At 39.0% G+C, this 18,014-nt stretch overlaps 1 protein-coding gene across 1 annotated transcript in view; it reads right to left on the bottom strand.

The window, feature by feature from the left end:
- Positions 1-760: 760 nt before the first annotated feature.
- ube2f (ubiquitin-conjugating enzyme E2F (putative)) overlaps positions 761-18,014 on the bottom strand; it is a 51,408-nt gene continuing 34,154 nt past the window's right edge. Inside the window, exon 10 of the mRNA XM_061918462.1 lies at positions 761-4,443. Within this exon, the coding sequence (XP_061774446.1) occupies positions 4,393-4,443 (51 nt within the window). The 3' untranslated portion in view covers positions 761-4,392. The remainder of the gene's footprint in view (positions 4,444-18,014) is intronic.

Below are 18,014 nucleotides of genomic sequence, written 5' to 3'. Positions count from 1 at the left end.
TGACTGAGGACATGGATGCACATGCCGATTTTTGCACAAGTACAAAACCCAAAACCGGTGAAGTTGGCACGTTGTGTAAAAAAAAAAAAAATTGTTTTTAAATAAATAAATAAATAAACAAAAATAAATTACAATGATTTGCAAATCCTTTTCAACCTGTATTCAATTGAATAGACTGCAAGGACAAGATACTTAACGTTCGAACTGGAAAACGTAATTTTTTGCAAAATATTACCTCATTTGGAATTTGATGCCTGCAACATGTTTAAAAAAAGCTGGCACAAGTGGCAAAAAAGACTGAGAAAGCTGAGGAATGCTCGTCAAACACTAATTTGGAACATCCCACAGGTGGACAGGCTAATTGAGAACAGGCGGGTGCCATGATTGGGTATAAAAGCAGCTTCTCTGAAATGCTCAGTCATTCACAAACAAGGACGGGGCGAGGGTGGTCACCACTTTGTGAACAAATTGTCGAACAGTTTAAGAACATTTCTCAACCAGCTAATGCAAAGAATTTAGAGATTTCACCATCAACGGTCTGTAATATCGTCAGAAGGTTCGGAGAATCTGGAGAAATCACTGCACGTAAGCAGCAAGGCTGAAAACCAACATTGAATGCCTGTGACCTTCGATCCCTCAGGCGGTACTGCATCAAAAACCGACATCAGTGTGTAAAGGATATCGTTCTGTTTTATTACAACTCAGAAGTCAAATTCCTTTCTACGAAAGCGTGTTCAGTGGAAAAACAATATGCCAGCAGTTTGGTTTATATCATCTTTTAATATTTCTTAAAAAAAAAAAATGGTTGTACAATCTGGAGAGACACAGTTGAGAATTTTAGGGACTGCCTTTTCAATCTAAATTCTCTCCTGGTTCAAATATGGCATGAGCTCATGCAGATTTACCAAACAGCAGCCTCAGAAAAACAATCACGACACACCGCCAAAATAAAGGACACGCAATATACCGTCAGTGTGAATAAGGCTAAAATGAATACTGGACCAACACTGCTCACGTTGGCTTTATCTACTACTTGTATCGTCCTACTGTCCCCATCCTTTACCTTGGCAGATGTGTTGTTACATGTCTGCTGTGACACGGGTCCTCTTATTTTCAACTGTGGACCAGAAGTTGCGACGCAAAGAAAAAGGACGACATGAAGGAGTCCGGAGCATGCCAACAGGTCACATTAAACACATCGTACTGGAGATGTCCTCACGCACACACATCCACACAGTGAACTTTCTCTCTCTCTTTCTCTCTCTCTCTTCAACACATTGCTTTATCGTAACGGGTAAACAGAAAGAAAGGAAGGAGAAGAGCAGTTTGGATCTGAAAGGAAGAAATCAGAGGTATAAACTGTCACTGGCTTAAGCATGTGACAGTTTATATCCTCATCTCACACACATTTTTCACTGGCCTTTCTCCACATTGGCAAAACGGCTCATCTGGGTGTGTTGTTTCATCTAGTAAAGGAGTAGCACCATCTGCAATAAAGGACAATTACAGTGGTACCTAGGTTTTTGTATGCCTCACCTTAAATGTTTTATTCTGTGTTAACATTCACCAACATTTTCATATTCTGTTTCATTGTGTGTAAAGAACCAGTAAGTGTTTTGCGTGCCATTCTACACAACCAAGCGCCTGAACAAAGAATCCTATGCTTTGGTGGCTCAACTTAAGTGCTTTTTTTTAAATTATTTTTTAAAAAGGGGCCAATTAAAGTTGTGAGTGTCAAAAAAGTAAGAAACACAATTGAATTCAAGAAAGTAACTGAAGTCTGAAGAGTCTTCAATAAAGGTAAAAGTGATGTTATTTTGCATTGTTTTCTCTTATGATATGTTTTTTCTTATTAGTTTGGGGTGTCTGTAATTAATTAAATGGATTTACAGTATTTCCAAGTTGGAAAAATGCTTCAGTTCTCGTATGACTCAGGTTTTGTCTCTTTGGAACGGATTACTGACAAAAACTGAGGTACCACCGTATTCTACACCCAAGAGCACATTTTCATCCATTCATTAGTTTTCCTATAGTCATGGTTGAGAGAAATAAGACAATGCTTTACCACATGGGTGTTGTTTTCATCGAGGGCCATATCGCAGTTTTGGCTGCCATCAATAGGCCGCTTGTAACAGCAACTAATTTATGAATTGGGCTATGTAATTTCATCTATCCATTTTATACCGCGTGTCCCTTTTTCGGGTCGCTGTAGCTTATCTCAGCGGCATTCGGGCGGAATGACCCTTGACAAGTCGCCACCTCATCACAGGGCCAACACAGATAGACAGACAACATTCACACACTAGGGCCAATTTAGTGTTGCCAATCAACCTATCCCCAGGTGCGTGTTTTTGGCGGTGGGAGGAAGCCGGAGTACCCGGAGGGAACCAACACAGAAAGATCCTGCGCCCGGGTTTGAACTCAGGACTTCTCAGGACCTTGGTATTGTGAGGCACATGCACTAACCCCTATCCACCGTCCTGCCCCCTATGAAAGTGATTTTTATATATATTTCGTATGTACACTGTAAAAAAAAAAAAGATTTTACAGTGACAACTGGCAACTCGGTCACAAGAATTTTACTGTAAAAAAATGATGTGCTTTTACAACATATTACGGTAAATGGAAAAAAATGTACCACTGTTTTATTTACGGGAAAACCAGGCAGCTTAGTAGGCAGAACTTTTTTTTAACAACATATTGGAAAAACAGTAGTACTGTTTTTGTTTTGTTTTTTATTCTGGCAACTGAGCTGCCAGTTATTTTTATGTTAAAAAAATGCTGCATTGTTTTTTCCATTGAAAGTAGTAATACATTGTAAAAACAACAACCGTGGATTTTACAGTAAAAAACGGGTAACTCAGTCAACAGAGTTATACTGTGTTTCAATTCACAGGAATATGCTGTAAAAACCACGGTACATTTTACTGTAAAATCTATTTAAGTGTACGATTTAATGGAAAACTTGCTTTGAAATCATATGTATTTATTTTTAATTTTAAAAAACAATTGTTTGGAAAGTATGATTAAATTTGGAAAAAGTATGCACTTTCATGCAGGTTTTTTTTCTGTCAAAATGGAAAAAACTAATATATTTCATTAAAAAAAAAGGTACTTTATTGACGCATATTATTCCCAGGCGTTCATGGGCCATAAAAGCTATATGGCTTGCCAGATCTGGCCCCTGGGCCTCAAGTTTGACACCTGTGCTTGAGCAGATCATCTTATTGACTGTAATCCTAATAACTGGAGGACACATTTGTGACATATATTCCCAATTCAAAACATGCCATGACAGATGTTTTATGTAATGGTAAATGGCCTGTATTTTCCACATTAAAATATTCTAAAAAAATTAGGAAGACGGTGGACTTTGTTCAAAACAACCTTTAAAAAAGTCATTAGTCTTTCTGCTTTTAAATAATTTGCTATTGTTGACCAGAATTTATTGTCGACTGGACTCAAGTACTCGCTGCCCGCACTCGTGTTCGGCATAAGTGGACCTTCTTATTCTTTTGGTTTTGAATTTTGTGTGTGTGAGTGTGTGTGTGTGACATGACAAGAAGGCAGATGAGAAGGGAAACGGGAAGATGAGCAGCAGAAGACAAAAAAGTCAAGTTATTGTACAGTAGTCACTCCCTCTGCACATGAGGTAAACAAAGGTGATCAAAAGTGTGTGTGTGTGCTTATGTGTGTGTGTGCTTGTGTGTGTGTGTGCGTGTGTGTGTGTGTGTGTGTGTGTGTGTGTGTGTGTGTGTGTGTGTGTGTGTGTGTGTGTGTGTGTGTGTGTGTGTGTGTGTGTGTGTGTGTGTGTGTGAACGTGCAAGAGAATGACGACAGATATGGTGCTGATCATTCAAATGCTGTCTCGTGGGCTGGGAGTTGATCTGCAGCTTGTGTGCATGAGTACGACTGTAGCGTGACAGCATAGATAATAATAATAATAATAATAATAATAATAATAATAATAGTAATGATGTGTGTGTAAATGTGTTCTTAAAATGCATTTTCTCTTTCCCAACACAAGCACTGCAGGCACTGGAACGTGACAACTGTTGAAACCTTCTCTGAATGACTTAATGTTAAAACAAATACATACGTTCACTGTGATTCATCACGTCGTGGGACGTTGGCCGTTCAAGAGCCAAGCCAGCAGCTTCATTCAGTTACTGCGTCACGATGATCACACGCTGTCGCCTCCAAAAACACTGTAGAACCATTAAAGCACGGTGCTTTGTGTAGACGCGTCCTTCCTTTAAAAAATGTTGAGGTTTATTGCAATCTGCTGAGCAAGGGTGGGACGTTAGGACGGCCGGCGACTGATTGCGTGAGGACCCGGCCGAGATAAGCTGAGGCAAAGGTGGAGCAGCTTGACGCAGAGCCATGCGTCTATCATCTGGCGTAGTGCTTGATGTAATCTTGAACTTTATTACGAAAATCCTCCTAAAGGGAGACAAAGTCGGGATAAAGTGTTAGAGGCAGTCACAACACCGCACATGAGAATTTGTGTGGACCTTTAAATATTGTACAGTGCAACCCGATCAAAGAGGAACTGCACTTTTGGGGAATTTTGACCAGCATTCACAATCCATATGTAAGACGGATGGGGTTGGTAAAGCGGCCGTGCCAGCAACTTCAGGGTTGCAGGTTCAATTCCCACTTCTGCCATCCTAGTCACTGCCGTTGTGTCCTTGGGCAAGGCACTTTACCCACCTGCTCCCAGTGCCACCCACACTGGTTTAAATGTAACTTAAATATTGGGTTTCACTATGTAAAGCGCATTGAGTCACTAGAGAAAAGCGCTATATAAATATAATTCACTTCACATATAATTGTATTTTTTTTACGAATTCTAAGTCCTAAAATACAGCAAATATGAAGTTGCTAATGAGAGTACTCTATTGCGGTCCTAAAGCCCTCCAACAAAAAATCCCAAAACAGCCAACAATAGTCAATTTACATCTCGTGACCTAAACATTAACCGAGTATTAACGATATTGTTATTATAACGTTAAATAACTACTTTTAGTGGTGCTACGATCACAGAGATGTAACTGGCTTATGCAGCTACATCACTGACATATAGTAGAAGCATTTAAGTCCCATCTTAAAACTCATTTGTATACTCTAGCCTTTAAATAGACTCCCTTTTTAGACCAGTTGATCTGCCGTTTCTTTTCTTTTTCTCCTATGTCCCACTCTCCCTTGTGGAGGGGGTCCGGTCCGATGGCCATGGATGAAGTACTGGCTGTCCAGAGTCAGGACCCAGGATGGACCGCTCGCCTGTGTATCGGCTGGGGACATCTCTGCGCTGCTGATCCGCCTCCGCTTGGGATGGTTTCCTGCTGGCTCCTCTGTGGACGGGACTCTCGCTGCTGTGTTGGATCCGCTTTGGACTGGACTCTCGCGGCTGTGTTGGATCCACTATGGATTGAACTTTCACAGTATCATGTTAGACCCGCTCGACATCCATTGCTTTCGGTCCCCTAGAGTGGGTGCGGGGGGGTTTCCCTTATATGTGGTCCTCTCCAAGGTTCTCATAGTCATCATTGTCACCGACGTCCCACTGGGTGTGAGTTTTCCTTGCCCTTAAGTGGGCCTACCGAGGATGTCGTAGTGGTTTGTGCAGCCCTTTGAGACACTAGTGAATTAGGGCTATATATGTAAACATTGATTGATTGATTGATTGATTAATTGATTGATTGATAAATAGACCCCCCTTTTAGACCAGTTGATCTGCAGTTTCTTTTCTGCTCAGCCCCCTTCTCCTTCGTGGAGAGGGGGGGCACAGATTCTGTGACCACAGATGAGGCTCGAGCTGTCCAAAGTCGGGACCCAGGGTGGACCACTCATCTGTGCATCAGTTGGGGACGTCTATCTCCAATCAAGATGATCTCCTGCTGGTCCTACTATGGACTGGACTCTCACACTATCATGTTAGATCCACTATGGACTGGACTCTCACACTATCATGTTAGATCCACTATGGACTGGACTCTCACACTATTATGTTAGATCCACTATGGACTGGACTCTCACACTATCACGTTAGATCCACTATGGACTGGACTCTCACACTATTATGTTAGATCCACTATGGACTGGACTCTCACAGTATAATGTTAGATCCACTATGGACTGGGCTCTACACTATTATGTTAGATCCACTATGGACTAGACTCTCACACTATTATGTTATATCCACTATGGACTGGACTCTCACACTATTATGTTAGATCCACTATAGACTGGACTCTCACACTATTATGTTAGATCCACTATGGACTGGACTCTCATAGTATTATGTTCGATCTACTATGGACTGGACTCTCACATTATTATGTTAGATCCACTATGGACTGGATTCTCACAGTATTATGTTAGATCCACTATGGACTGGACTGTCACACTATTATGTTAGATCCACTATGGACTGGACTCTCACACTATTATGTTAGATCCACTATGGACTGGACTCTCACACTATTATGTTAGATCCACTATGGACTGGACTCTCACAGTATTATGTTAGATCTACTATGGACTGGACTCTCACACTATTATGTTAGATCCACTATGGACTGGATTCTCACACTATTATGTTAGATCCACTATGGACTGGACTCTCACACTATTATGTTAGATCCACTATGGACTGGACTCTCACACTCTTATGTTAGATCCACTATAGACTGGACTCTCACACTATCATGTTAGATCCACTATGGAGTGGACTCTCACACTATTATGTTAGATCCACTATGGACTGGACTCTCACACTATCATGTTAGATCCACTATGGAGTGGACTCTCACACTATTATGTTAGATCCACTATGGACTGGACTCTCACACTATTATGTTAGATCCACTATGGAATGGACTCTCACACTATTATGTTAGATCCACTATGGACTGGACTCTCACACTCTTATGTTAGATCCACTATAGACTGGACTCTCACACTATCATGTTAGATCCACTATGGAGTGGACTCCCACACTATTATTATTATGTATTATTATGTTCATAATTTGTGCTTTTGGTGACTTGATACTTAGTGTTTATCACTCAGCTTTTAAAACTCGTAGATCATTCTCCGTATATTGAGGCTCAAAAATATAAGGTTCTGGATCATTTTTCCAAAAAGTAGTAGTTGTTGGCTTTCATGAATTTTGTCATGATTAGTAATGTTGTTGTTGTTGTTAAAGGAGATAGCGAACGTTGTGATCAGTCTTTGAAATGAATGCGCCGCCGTATGCTTAAAATGAGCAAAATACTTAAATATTACATGTTATTATAATTGTGTCTGTTTTCTATATTACATATATACTTATAGCGTGTATATAAAATGTTAAACTGCAATTTTGGAATAATTAAAGACATGTTTTACATATATCTAGCTTGTGTACTATTGTGTGCATAGCTGTTGTGTAGCTGCAAACTCATCGTAGCCTATAGCTTGTCATGTTTGCTTTTTTGTTAATGACTTTACTAAAATACACGAAAAGACCAACCTTGTGTGCTTATTGGAGCACATTTTGCTGTTAACTGGGCTGTTAAGTTTTAAACACGTAAACGCGCAGCAGCACTACTTGTATTGGAGCGCTTGTATCAGGGATTGTAGATACAAGCTAATATAATCTAACTATTGTTCTTTATTTGCTGATAGCCGAAATTAAAACCGAATCGGGACACCACTGATCGTAACCTTACACACTTATGGAAAGTGGATAAAGTAATGTTCACCAGGCAAACAAAGTCAGCACGTCAGCACTACTTCAGTCGTGTTTACATTTGTTGGACTGTTACTCGTCTGTGTTTATGTTGACATGATCATACTTTGTAACAAGAGCCAGCAAGCTATAGGAAATTTATTTTGTTTGTGTGGCCACAGCACATTTAATGGGAAAAAGTTCAGTTGGGCCTGAGACTTGAAAGGGTTCCGGTCTACAATTCCCTTTCCTCTTGTTGAAAAGTAGTTTATGTTAAATTGTACAACCGCAATATTATGATTAATATTACTAAAAACATAGTTAGAGATCTCTATACAGATTAATAGCGTTTCATGGTTTCTGCCATATTAATTTCAATACCATTATTAACAGTGAGACCTCGGTTTTCGTATGTCCCACTATGATTCCATTTTCTCACCCAAATTTTGCCCTGGTTTTTTCAAACACTGTCAGAGTTTTTGTACGGCCAAACATTGCGCTTAACAAAAATAGTCTTTTGCTCCCTCTGTGCCTAAACAAAACTTTATGCATGGGTGACTCAGTCACTGTGCTTTTTGTACTGAGTACAACTGCACAATAATCTGCCATGGGGCCAAGTGACAGCACTTCGATAGAGAAAAAAAACACTACTGAATTGAAAAAATAAATAAAAACATTTTTATTAAGGCTTCCACATAACTCTCCCCTACTTTTCACCCTCTTGCGAAGTGAATTATATTTATATAGCGCTTTTCTACAGTGACTCAAATCGCTTTACATAGTAGAATCCATTATCTAAGTCAGTGTTTTTCAACCTTTTTTGAGCCAAGGCACATTTTTTGCGTTGAAAAAATCCAGAGGCACACCACCAGCAGAAATAATTGAAAAACAAAACTCAGTTGACAATAAAAAGTCGTTGTTGCAATTGTTGGATGACTTTAAACCAGGGGTGCCCATTACGTCGATCGCGAGCTACCAGTCGACCGCGGGGGGTGTGTCAGTCGATCTCAAGCCAGGCTTTTAAAAAAAATAGACCTAAAAATTAGTGATCATCAATCTTCACCAAGACGTCACTTAAATGACATTCACGGTACCGGAGGGTCTTGTGAGATGACGCTGGCTGCTGCAAGATCATTATTATGAAAATATGACCGAGAGGAAGGCGAGAAAAACTTTTTATTTCAACAGACTCTCGCGCCGTACCTTCCGTCAAAACTCTAAAGGCCGACTGCACATTTCCTATCTTCACAATAAAAGCCCTGCTTCATGCTGCCTGCGCTAACTAAATACAGAGTCTCGGAAAACTGGCGTGCACAAGCGATCCCTCAGAAAGCTGGCGTGCACATCACTTGTGCACGCCAACTTTCCGAGACTCTTATTTTGTTAGCGCAGGCAGCATGAGGCAGGGCTTTTATTGTGAAGATAGGAAATGTGCAGTCGGCCTTTAGAGTTTTGACGGAAGGGACGGCGCGAAAGTCTGTTGAAATAAAAAGTGTTTCTCGCCTTCCTCTCTGTCATTTTTTCATAATAATGAACTGGCAGCAGCCAGTGTCATCTCACAAAACCCTATGGTGCCGTGAATGTCAATCAAGCAAGCTACGGAAATTGCCGCCAATGTTTTTCTTGTAAAGTGTATGGAAGCTGGATGAATTGGATGCCAAAAAACAACCACTTTCGTGTGGTATTGTACAGAAAGGACAACTTTTTTTCTCCTCCATTTGAAAATGTGGGCGTTATCATCATTACTGTCTGATTCCAATCAATGCAAGTCATCAGAATCAGGTAATACACCAACTTATATTCTTGTCTTCGTGAAAGAAAGACATCTATATGTGTTACACATGCTTGTATTATCATTAAACACATTTAACTTGTTTACAAAAATGTCTCTTTCATAAATAAATAAATATAAATGATATATATAAATGAGGTAGATCCCCTCGAGTTGGTCAATTGAAAAGTAGCTCGCCTGCAGAAAAAGTGTGGGCACCCCTGCTTTAAACCATAACCAACCTGGCATTAATATAGCTCTTGTCTGAAAGTAGGTGGATTGTCACCACCTGTCACATCACGCTGTGACTTATTTTGAGTTGTTTGCTGTTTTCCTGTGCGTAGTGTTTTAGTTTTTGTCTTGCGCTCCTATATTGGTGGCTTTTTCTCTTTTTTTGGTATTTTCCTGTAGCAGTTTCATGTCTTCCTTTAGAAATATTTCCCACATCTACTTTATTTTAGCAATTAAGAATATTTTATTGTTTTTATCTTTCTTTGTGGGGACATTGTTCATTGACATATCATGTTCGGATATACATTGTGGACGCCATCTTTGCTCCACAGTAAGTCTTTGCTGTCGTCCAGCATTCTGTTTTTGTTTACTTTGTAGCCAGTTCATTCTTAGTTTCGTTCTTCATAGCCTTCCCTAAGCTTCAATGCCTTTTTTTAGGGGCACTCGCCTTTTGCTTTTTTTTGGTTTAAGCATAAGACACCTTTTTACCTGCACGCTGCCTCCCGCTGTTTCCGACATCTACAAAGCAATTATCTACTTGTTGCCACCTACTGATACACGGTTACTCTCCCGAGCTCTAGAGAGCACCGACCACTCAACAACAACACATCATTTGCAGACTATAATTACGGGTTTGCAAAAAATATTTTTAACCCAAATAGGTGAAACTAGATAATCTCCCATGGCACACTAGCGGCACAGTGGTTGAAAAACACTGATCTAAGTGACATTTTTAAACCAGTGTGGGTGTCTTGCCGAAGGACACATCAATTGTGACTAGGATGCCAGAAACGGGGATCAAACCTAGGAACCTCAGGTTGCTGGCACTGCCGCTGTACATTGCGTCTTCACTCATCGTTATGGCATCTGTGCCAACTAAAGTCTTCAATAGAGGTACAAGTAATGTTAAATGTTTATCCATTTTTTTATATAATTTATATGTATTGAACATTGTTGTTTTTGTCTACCATGATGATTATTCTCTGTAAAATGTGCTGCGTTAATATTTTCGGGTGTTTGAAATTGATTAATTGAACTGACATTATTTTTCTTAGAAAAATTGCTTCAGTTCTATTGGTATTTGGTCTTTGTCGGACCTTTTGGAAACGGATTACTAACTCTAAACAAGGTACAATACCACTGTATTTTATTTTATGTTTGTTTGTTATTATGTGTAATTTTAGTTAAAGTGTTATATTTTTGTTGATAAAATTGCACATATTCTCATTCATGTACTACGTTCTGTAATAATAGCAATAGTCGTATGCTGTGATGTAAAACTGCAAATGCGTATTTGACATTATCATATACTGTATGTAAAGACCGATTTTTGGATGCACCCTGAATTGGCTCTCATTAGAATGTGTATAATGTTGCCAGTAAATGTTTATGTATAAGTTTTTGTCTGTGCGTGTGTTTGTAAGAATTCAGAAAAGGTGGAAAACCAGTGAAGTTGGCACGTTGTGCAAATTGTAAATAATAACAGAATACAATTATTTGTTCATCCTTTTCAACCTATATTCAATTGAATAGACTGCAAACACAAGAGACTTAACGTTCGAACTGGAAAAAGGTATTTTTGGCAATTATTAGCTCATTTGGAATTTGATGCTTGCACCACGTTTCAAAAAAGCTGACACAAATGGCAAAAAAGACTGATAAAGTTGAGGAATGCTCATCAAACACCCCCATGAGTGAACAGGCTAATTGGGAACAGGTGGGTACCATGATTGGGTATAAAAGCAGCTACCATGAAATGCTCAGTCATTCTCAAAAAAGGATTAGGCGAGGGTCACCACTTTGTGAACACATGTGTGAGCAAATCATCGAACAGTTTAAGAACATTTCTCAATGAGCTATTGCAAAGGAATTTAGGGATTTGACCATCTAGAGTCCGTAATATCATCAAAAGGTTCAGAGAATCTGGAGAGATCAATGCACGTAAGCGGCTATGCCCGTGATCTTTGATCCCTCAGGCGGCTGAAAGGTACATACAGGTTTTTTGAGCAACGTAGGTTGCCATCCAAACATTATCATGGATGCCCCTGCTTATTTCAGCAAGACAAGGCAAAGCCACGTTACAAAAGCGTGGCTTCATAGTAAAAGAGTGCGGGTACTAGACTGGCCTGCCTGTAGTCCAGACCTGTCTCCCGTTGAAAATGTGTGGCCATTAATGTAGCGTAAAATACAAAAAAGGAGACCGCAGACTGTTGAACAACTTAAGCCGTACATCAAGCAAGAATGGGAAAGAATTCCACTTGAAAAGCTTAAAAAATTGGTCTCCTCAGTTCCCAAACGTTTACTGAGTGTTGTTAAAAGGAAAGGCAATGTACCACAGTGGTAAAATTACCCTTGTGCCAACTTTTTTTGCAATGTGTTGTTGACGTTAAAATCTAAGTTTATAATTATTTGCAAAAAAAATTATGTTTCTTAGTTCGAACATTAAATATATTGTTGTTGCACTCTATTAAATTGAATTTAAGTTGAAAAGGATTTGCAAATCATTGTATTCTGTTTTTATTTACGAATTATACAACGTGCCAACTTCACTGGTTTTGGGTATTGTATTAGAAGGGGCCCCACTCTTTCACTTTCGATATTGGAGCTTTGTGTATTGGTCAATACCATTACTGATTTGATACAATATCAGCAGGAACCAGAAATACTTTTCTTATTTTGGAGAGTGGAATGTTAGAAAAAGTTTAAGTAAAATTACTCAAACTTAACCCGCTGCTTTTTAACGGTCTGGAATGGATAAATGCCTTCTTCAAGTGGTCATTATTTTTGGCGATAATACAATAATTTATTAAAGTACCAGTAAAGTGGAAAAACAAGTTGATCTGTTTCATTGTACGCATTTAACCATATCCAAATGTATTTACTATCCGATAAGTATGTGAAGATAATGTCTCAACATTACAAAATCCGCCAGCCATTTTGAATATTTGAATACATTTCCATAGATTGACGTCACTGGAGTAACACTTCATGTTATCAGATCAGTCATACTGGACATATGCAAACATTTGGAACAAGAACCCATTATTGAACAAAATGTGTAATAAAACACACAGGTATGATTCATCAAATGTGATCATCAAATAAGCTCCACAGAGTCAAAAGGTCCTAAAAAAAACACCATTAAAGGCTCAAAAATTGTATTTTTTTAGCCTTTTTGAGCTCTACTTGTGCATTCAATAGCTTGAAGAATCCATGCAAACTCTGCAGCCTATTAAAACTTTTAGAGAAAAACTTTTGGCAATATTCCACCCATGGAGGACAATTAGCTCCCCTCTTGCCTAATGATCTCAGCAGGTATTCAAAGCATCAAACGTGGGGGAAGAGAAAACAAATTAAAACCTTTGGGGAAAAACTTAAACATCTGGTACAAGGTAGAAACTATGTAAAGCACGGTCCGGGGATGTACAAGATAAACAGGCTGAAGGCAAGAAGGAAGGTGTGAAAGGAAAAGGAGCACAGAAAAAGTAAATAGGGGAGGTGCTAAGGTGTGGTGAAGAAACAACACATTCTGACAATTGGAATTCTGTTGGTGAAAATGGCAGTGCCCTGTCATGTCAGGGTGTAAAAAGAGCTTGTTGGAGAGGCTATATGTGTCACACAGAAAAGAAAATATATATTGTCTGTGTTTCGGTTTGCACAATGGCAGGGATTTATTTTCAGCACCTAGAGCAGAGGTCAGCAACCTGCGGCTCCGGAGCTGCATGCGGCTCTGTGATCACTCTGATGTGGCTCAGCTGCTAAATTGCCGATCCCAACGATTATTCCGGGAGGTTTCCGTATTTTAGTGCCTCTTTCTAAAAAATCATTCGGAGATAACATTCTCCAATTTTCACCTAGACCTCAATATTGAGGGTGTGCAGTGATTGCAATGCCTTTAACCTCCTCCACAACATGTCGTCGCGCCCGCTTTTACGACACGTGATCTGCATGCCGACTGATCATATTTTATATTCAGCCTCAAATAACACACCAGTGTTAATTTTGTTGACGAAGAATTTTCGTCATAGTTATCCTCAACGACCTCTTTTTTCTGACTAAAACGAGACAATAACTAAATAAAAAATAATTTACGTGGACTAAAACGATGACGAGGTGTATTGACATATCCGTCAACGAATAAAAACGAGCCGAAAATGTCTGCCAGAGACGAGATCCAATCGGAACTCATTTCGTTAGGAAAAGGCGGGAGGAGTTGGGAAGAGAACCAATCAGAGCGACGTGGTAAGGAAGTTACGTAAACGTAGTTTGCGTTTGAGACTGACCCGGGAATGCGCTGCAGAAGACAACATATTAACGCTGGGGAGGAAGAGGAGAGAGGACATATGAGGAAATGTTATATTTGACGTCAAAGAAAACAAGACGCAGTGTAAGAAATGCAGCGCGAGGATTACGGGGAAAAACACAACAAACTTGAAGCGACATTCGAATCACCCCGAAATCCACACACAGGTAAGCATTTTCCACAACATACAACTCACTCGACGTTATCTCGTTTATTACACGGCTTACTCGTGAAATACTAAATTTGAGACATGATTTTCATCAAAATACGACTTGTATCTGTGATTTTTCCGCTGTTTTGCTTTGACTTTCAGAAATTGAAGGGAAAGTTTACATATTACCCTTTAGTCCACTAAACCTACTGTAGTTTTCGTCGACTATAATCTTATGATATTTCGTCAACTAAAACTAGACTAAAACTAAAAAAATTTAAATAACTAAATTATGACTAAAACTAGTAACACTGTTACTAATATGTGCCACACTGTGAACCCACACCAAACAAGAATGACAAACACATTTCGGGAAAACATTGGCACTGTAACACAACATAAACACAAAAGGACAAATACCCAAAATCCCATGCATCCCTACTTTTCTGGACTACATTATACACCCCCGCCAGCACCAAACCCCGCCCCCCTTCCCAAATCCCGCCCATCTCAACCAACGCACGGAGGATGCCCTTATTATTGTTAATCGGGGGAAATCCTGTAAACATTTGTGAGAGTAATTGATCTGACATTCGGTAGTCTCTCAGAATATTCGGGAAGGTTTTAAGTGTGACGCTGTCAAGCGGCATTCATATATAACTCGGGTGCAACGGGTCAAAATGGCTCTTTGAGTGGTAAAGGTCGCCGACCCCAGACCTAAAGCAACGACTGAAAGATTGTCTCGGGAAGTAGTGAGTTACAGTAGGGAAAGGATTCATATGGCCTTATTTCTGGGTGGGTCTTGCGTGACAGGAAGGAGGGGGTTAATCACTTTGCAATGCAGTCAGCTGAAAATGATGGAAAGCTCTATACAGTAACTGACGCTGTGGTCAAAGTTGGAATTGCTCATTAGGCAGTAAATAGGTTAATTTTGGAAGGCTAAGTAACGGCTTATTGAATGAAAGAAAAATACAATAAAAAAATGGAAAAACATTATTTGACCAATAAGTTTATCATGTCAGCTCTACTGTGGGAACTGTTGCTGTAATTAAGGAAAACAAGCTTTATATATGTATCATATGAGATATTTGATTAGTGGTTTGATTGATTGATACTTTAATTAGTAGATTGCAAAGTTCAGTACATATTCCGTACAATTGACCACTAAATGGTAACACCCGAATAAGTTTTTCAACTTGTTTAAGTCAGGGTGCACCTTAATCAATTCATGGTATTAATAGATATCAGTAGTGGCTGTGTATACATTCAAACATTTACAATGCATTTAGTGTTTTAAACCCTAGGCGAAATACAATGAAAAAAGACGGATGGGATAATTTACTAAATCCATAATATAATTTTCTTTAACGAAATAAACTGCAATCCATATGCTTTAGTCTTTGGCCTAAAATATGTAGCATGGTGCTAATGGCTACATACAAATACATCTCCATATTTAGGCTTTAACAAATAAATATACAACATACAGTCGTGGTCAAAAGTTTACATACACTTGTAAAGAACATAATGACATGGCTGGCTTGAGTTTCCAATTATTTGTACAACTCTTATTTTTTTGTGATAGAGTGATTGGAGCACATACTGGTTTTGTCACAAAAAAAAACATTCATGGAGTTTGAGTCTTTTATGAATTTATTATGGGTCTACTGAAAATGTGACCAAATGTAATGGTATACATACAGCAATGTTAATATGTGGTTACATGTCCCTTGGCAGGTTTCACTGCAATAAGTTGCTTTTGGTTGCCTTCCACAAGCTTCTGGTTGAATTTTTGACCACTCCTCTTGACAAAATTGGTGCAGTTCAGCTAAATTTGTTGGTTTTCTGACATGGACTTGTTTCTTCAGCATTGTCCACATGTTCTCAATAGGGTTTAAGTCAGGAGTTTGGGATGGCTATTCTAAAACCTTAATTCTAACCTGATTTAGCCATTCCTTTACCACTTTTGATGTGTGTTTGGGGTCATTGTCCTGTTGGAACACCCAACTGCGCCCAAGACCCAACCTCCAGGCTGATGATTTTAGGTTGTCCTGTAGAATTTGGAGGTAATCCTCCTTTTTCATTGTCCCATTTACTCTCTGTAAAGCACCAGTCCCATTGGCAGCAAAACAGGCCCAGAGCATAATACTACCACCATCAAACTTGATGGTAAGCTCTATTTTAAACTGACTTTTGCTCGCATTTATTTATGATTGAAAATGCATCTTATAAAAAACATGTGGTCTTGCCTCACATAAGGATTGTGAATTTTGGGCAAAATTCCCCAAAAAGTGCACTTTTCCTTTTAAAGAATGTTAGTTAAAAGTTATTTCCTAGTTAGTTATAACCAAAACCTAGAATTAACATTTAGAGAACAATAGCACTAATGCCAAAATGTAAAATTACTTTTTTGAACATAAGTAAATAATTTATGCTTAGACATTCATCTATCGATTCATGAATTGACCACTTTCTAATAGTTAGGCATCGAAGAATTGATCATTCTTTCCACCTCTACTTGTGACCCTAATGAGTACAAGTAGTGTAGAAAATGGATCGATGGATGTCTTGTGCCTCGGCGGTGTGGACACATGCAGCTATCTTACTGAAGGATCGACTTTATCTGACTAAGAAGTGATTTGTTTTTATTAACAAAACTAAAAAAAAAAAAAAATTGAGTTTCTCAAACTCCACAAATCCAGTTTAGGGAGCTGATTTGACTTACAAATTATTGCTGTACACCCTAGAGGCCCAGCATTTGATGGTTGTTTATGGACAAAAACCTTTTAAAACACCATCTGTGTCTGCTCTCAGCATACATCTTTATATAACACTATGTTTTGCTCAGAATCCCTCCCAAGCAACAATCACACAAGGCTACTTGCAGAAGCATGCAACACCTAGTGTGCAGAAGCAGTCACACCGCTGCAGCAGACATTTGCATTTGCCACATGTATCTCTGGTAAGGGAAGATGAGGAATAAAGATATGAACAAGGGAAAGTCTGTACCATATTTTCTGGACTATAAGGCGCAAAAAAATGATTTATATAACACGGTGCACCGAATGTAAGGAATAAGTTTGGTTGAACTTACCGACCTCGATGCTATTTTATTCACACACACTAGTAACATTTATAAGCCTATTTTTTAAATACACACATTTTATTTTATTTTTTTTGTTTATTGCAACATTTGCAACAATATTGATTACAAATGTAGTGTATCGGAAGAAATTAAAGTGTTTATTTGCATCATTTGTATTTAGTGGCTGCAATGAGCCCCTTTTGCAATGCACATTGCACAAATCAGGGCTTCAAACTAGTCTTCCCTCATACTGTAGTGACGTTAAATTCAAAACCTATGTATATTTTCTTATATTTTCAGGTATTTTAATCTTTGTCACTTAGTTTCCTTGCTGCCGAGTATGACTCTATATTTTTTCTAATTCCTGTCGCAAATATTTCCACCTTTCTGCCACATAGCTGGAGGAGTGTGTATCGTATACAGATTGTAAATACAAACAACGGAAATCTTCTCTGCTGCTCGCAAACTATATGAAACCTCTCAGCGACCACTCAGCGGGTCCCGACCAGCTATTTGAGAAACACTGTTCTGAAGGAATCATTATGACCTTCTCTGGACATAAGGCTGAGAAGCTTCTTTCACAGGCAACCTGAGTGATCGAAGGCTTCAACAAAAACCTAAATGCGCATCAATTACCATGGTAGGCATCTGTGAATTTATACAGGAAAAAGATTAGATGAGCCAAAAGCCCAAAGCGCAAATACAGTGTAATGCCATGACGACGTATACAAAGTCACACTAAACTACATTAACCTCTGT

Source organism: Nerophis ophidion, linkage group LG13 (assembly GCF_033978795.1).
Source record: "Nerophis ophidion isolate RoL-2023_Sa linkage group LG13, RoL_Noph_v1.0, whole genome shotgun sequence".
Lineage (NCBI taxonomy): Eukaryota > Metazoa > Chordata > Actinopteri > Syngnathiformes > Syngnathidae > Nerophis > Nerophis ophidion.
Note: the sequence above shows the minus strand (reverse complement) of the source record. Positions and strands in the feature narration are given on the sequence as shown.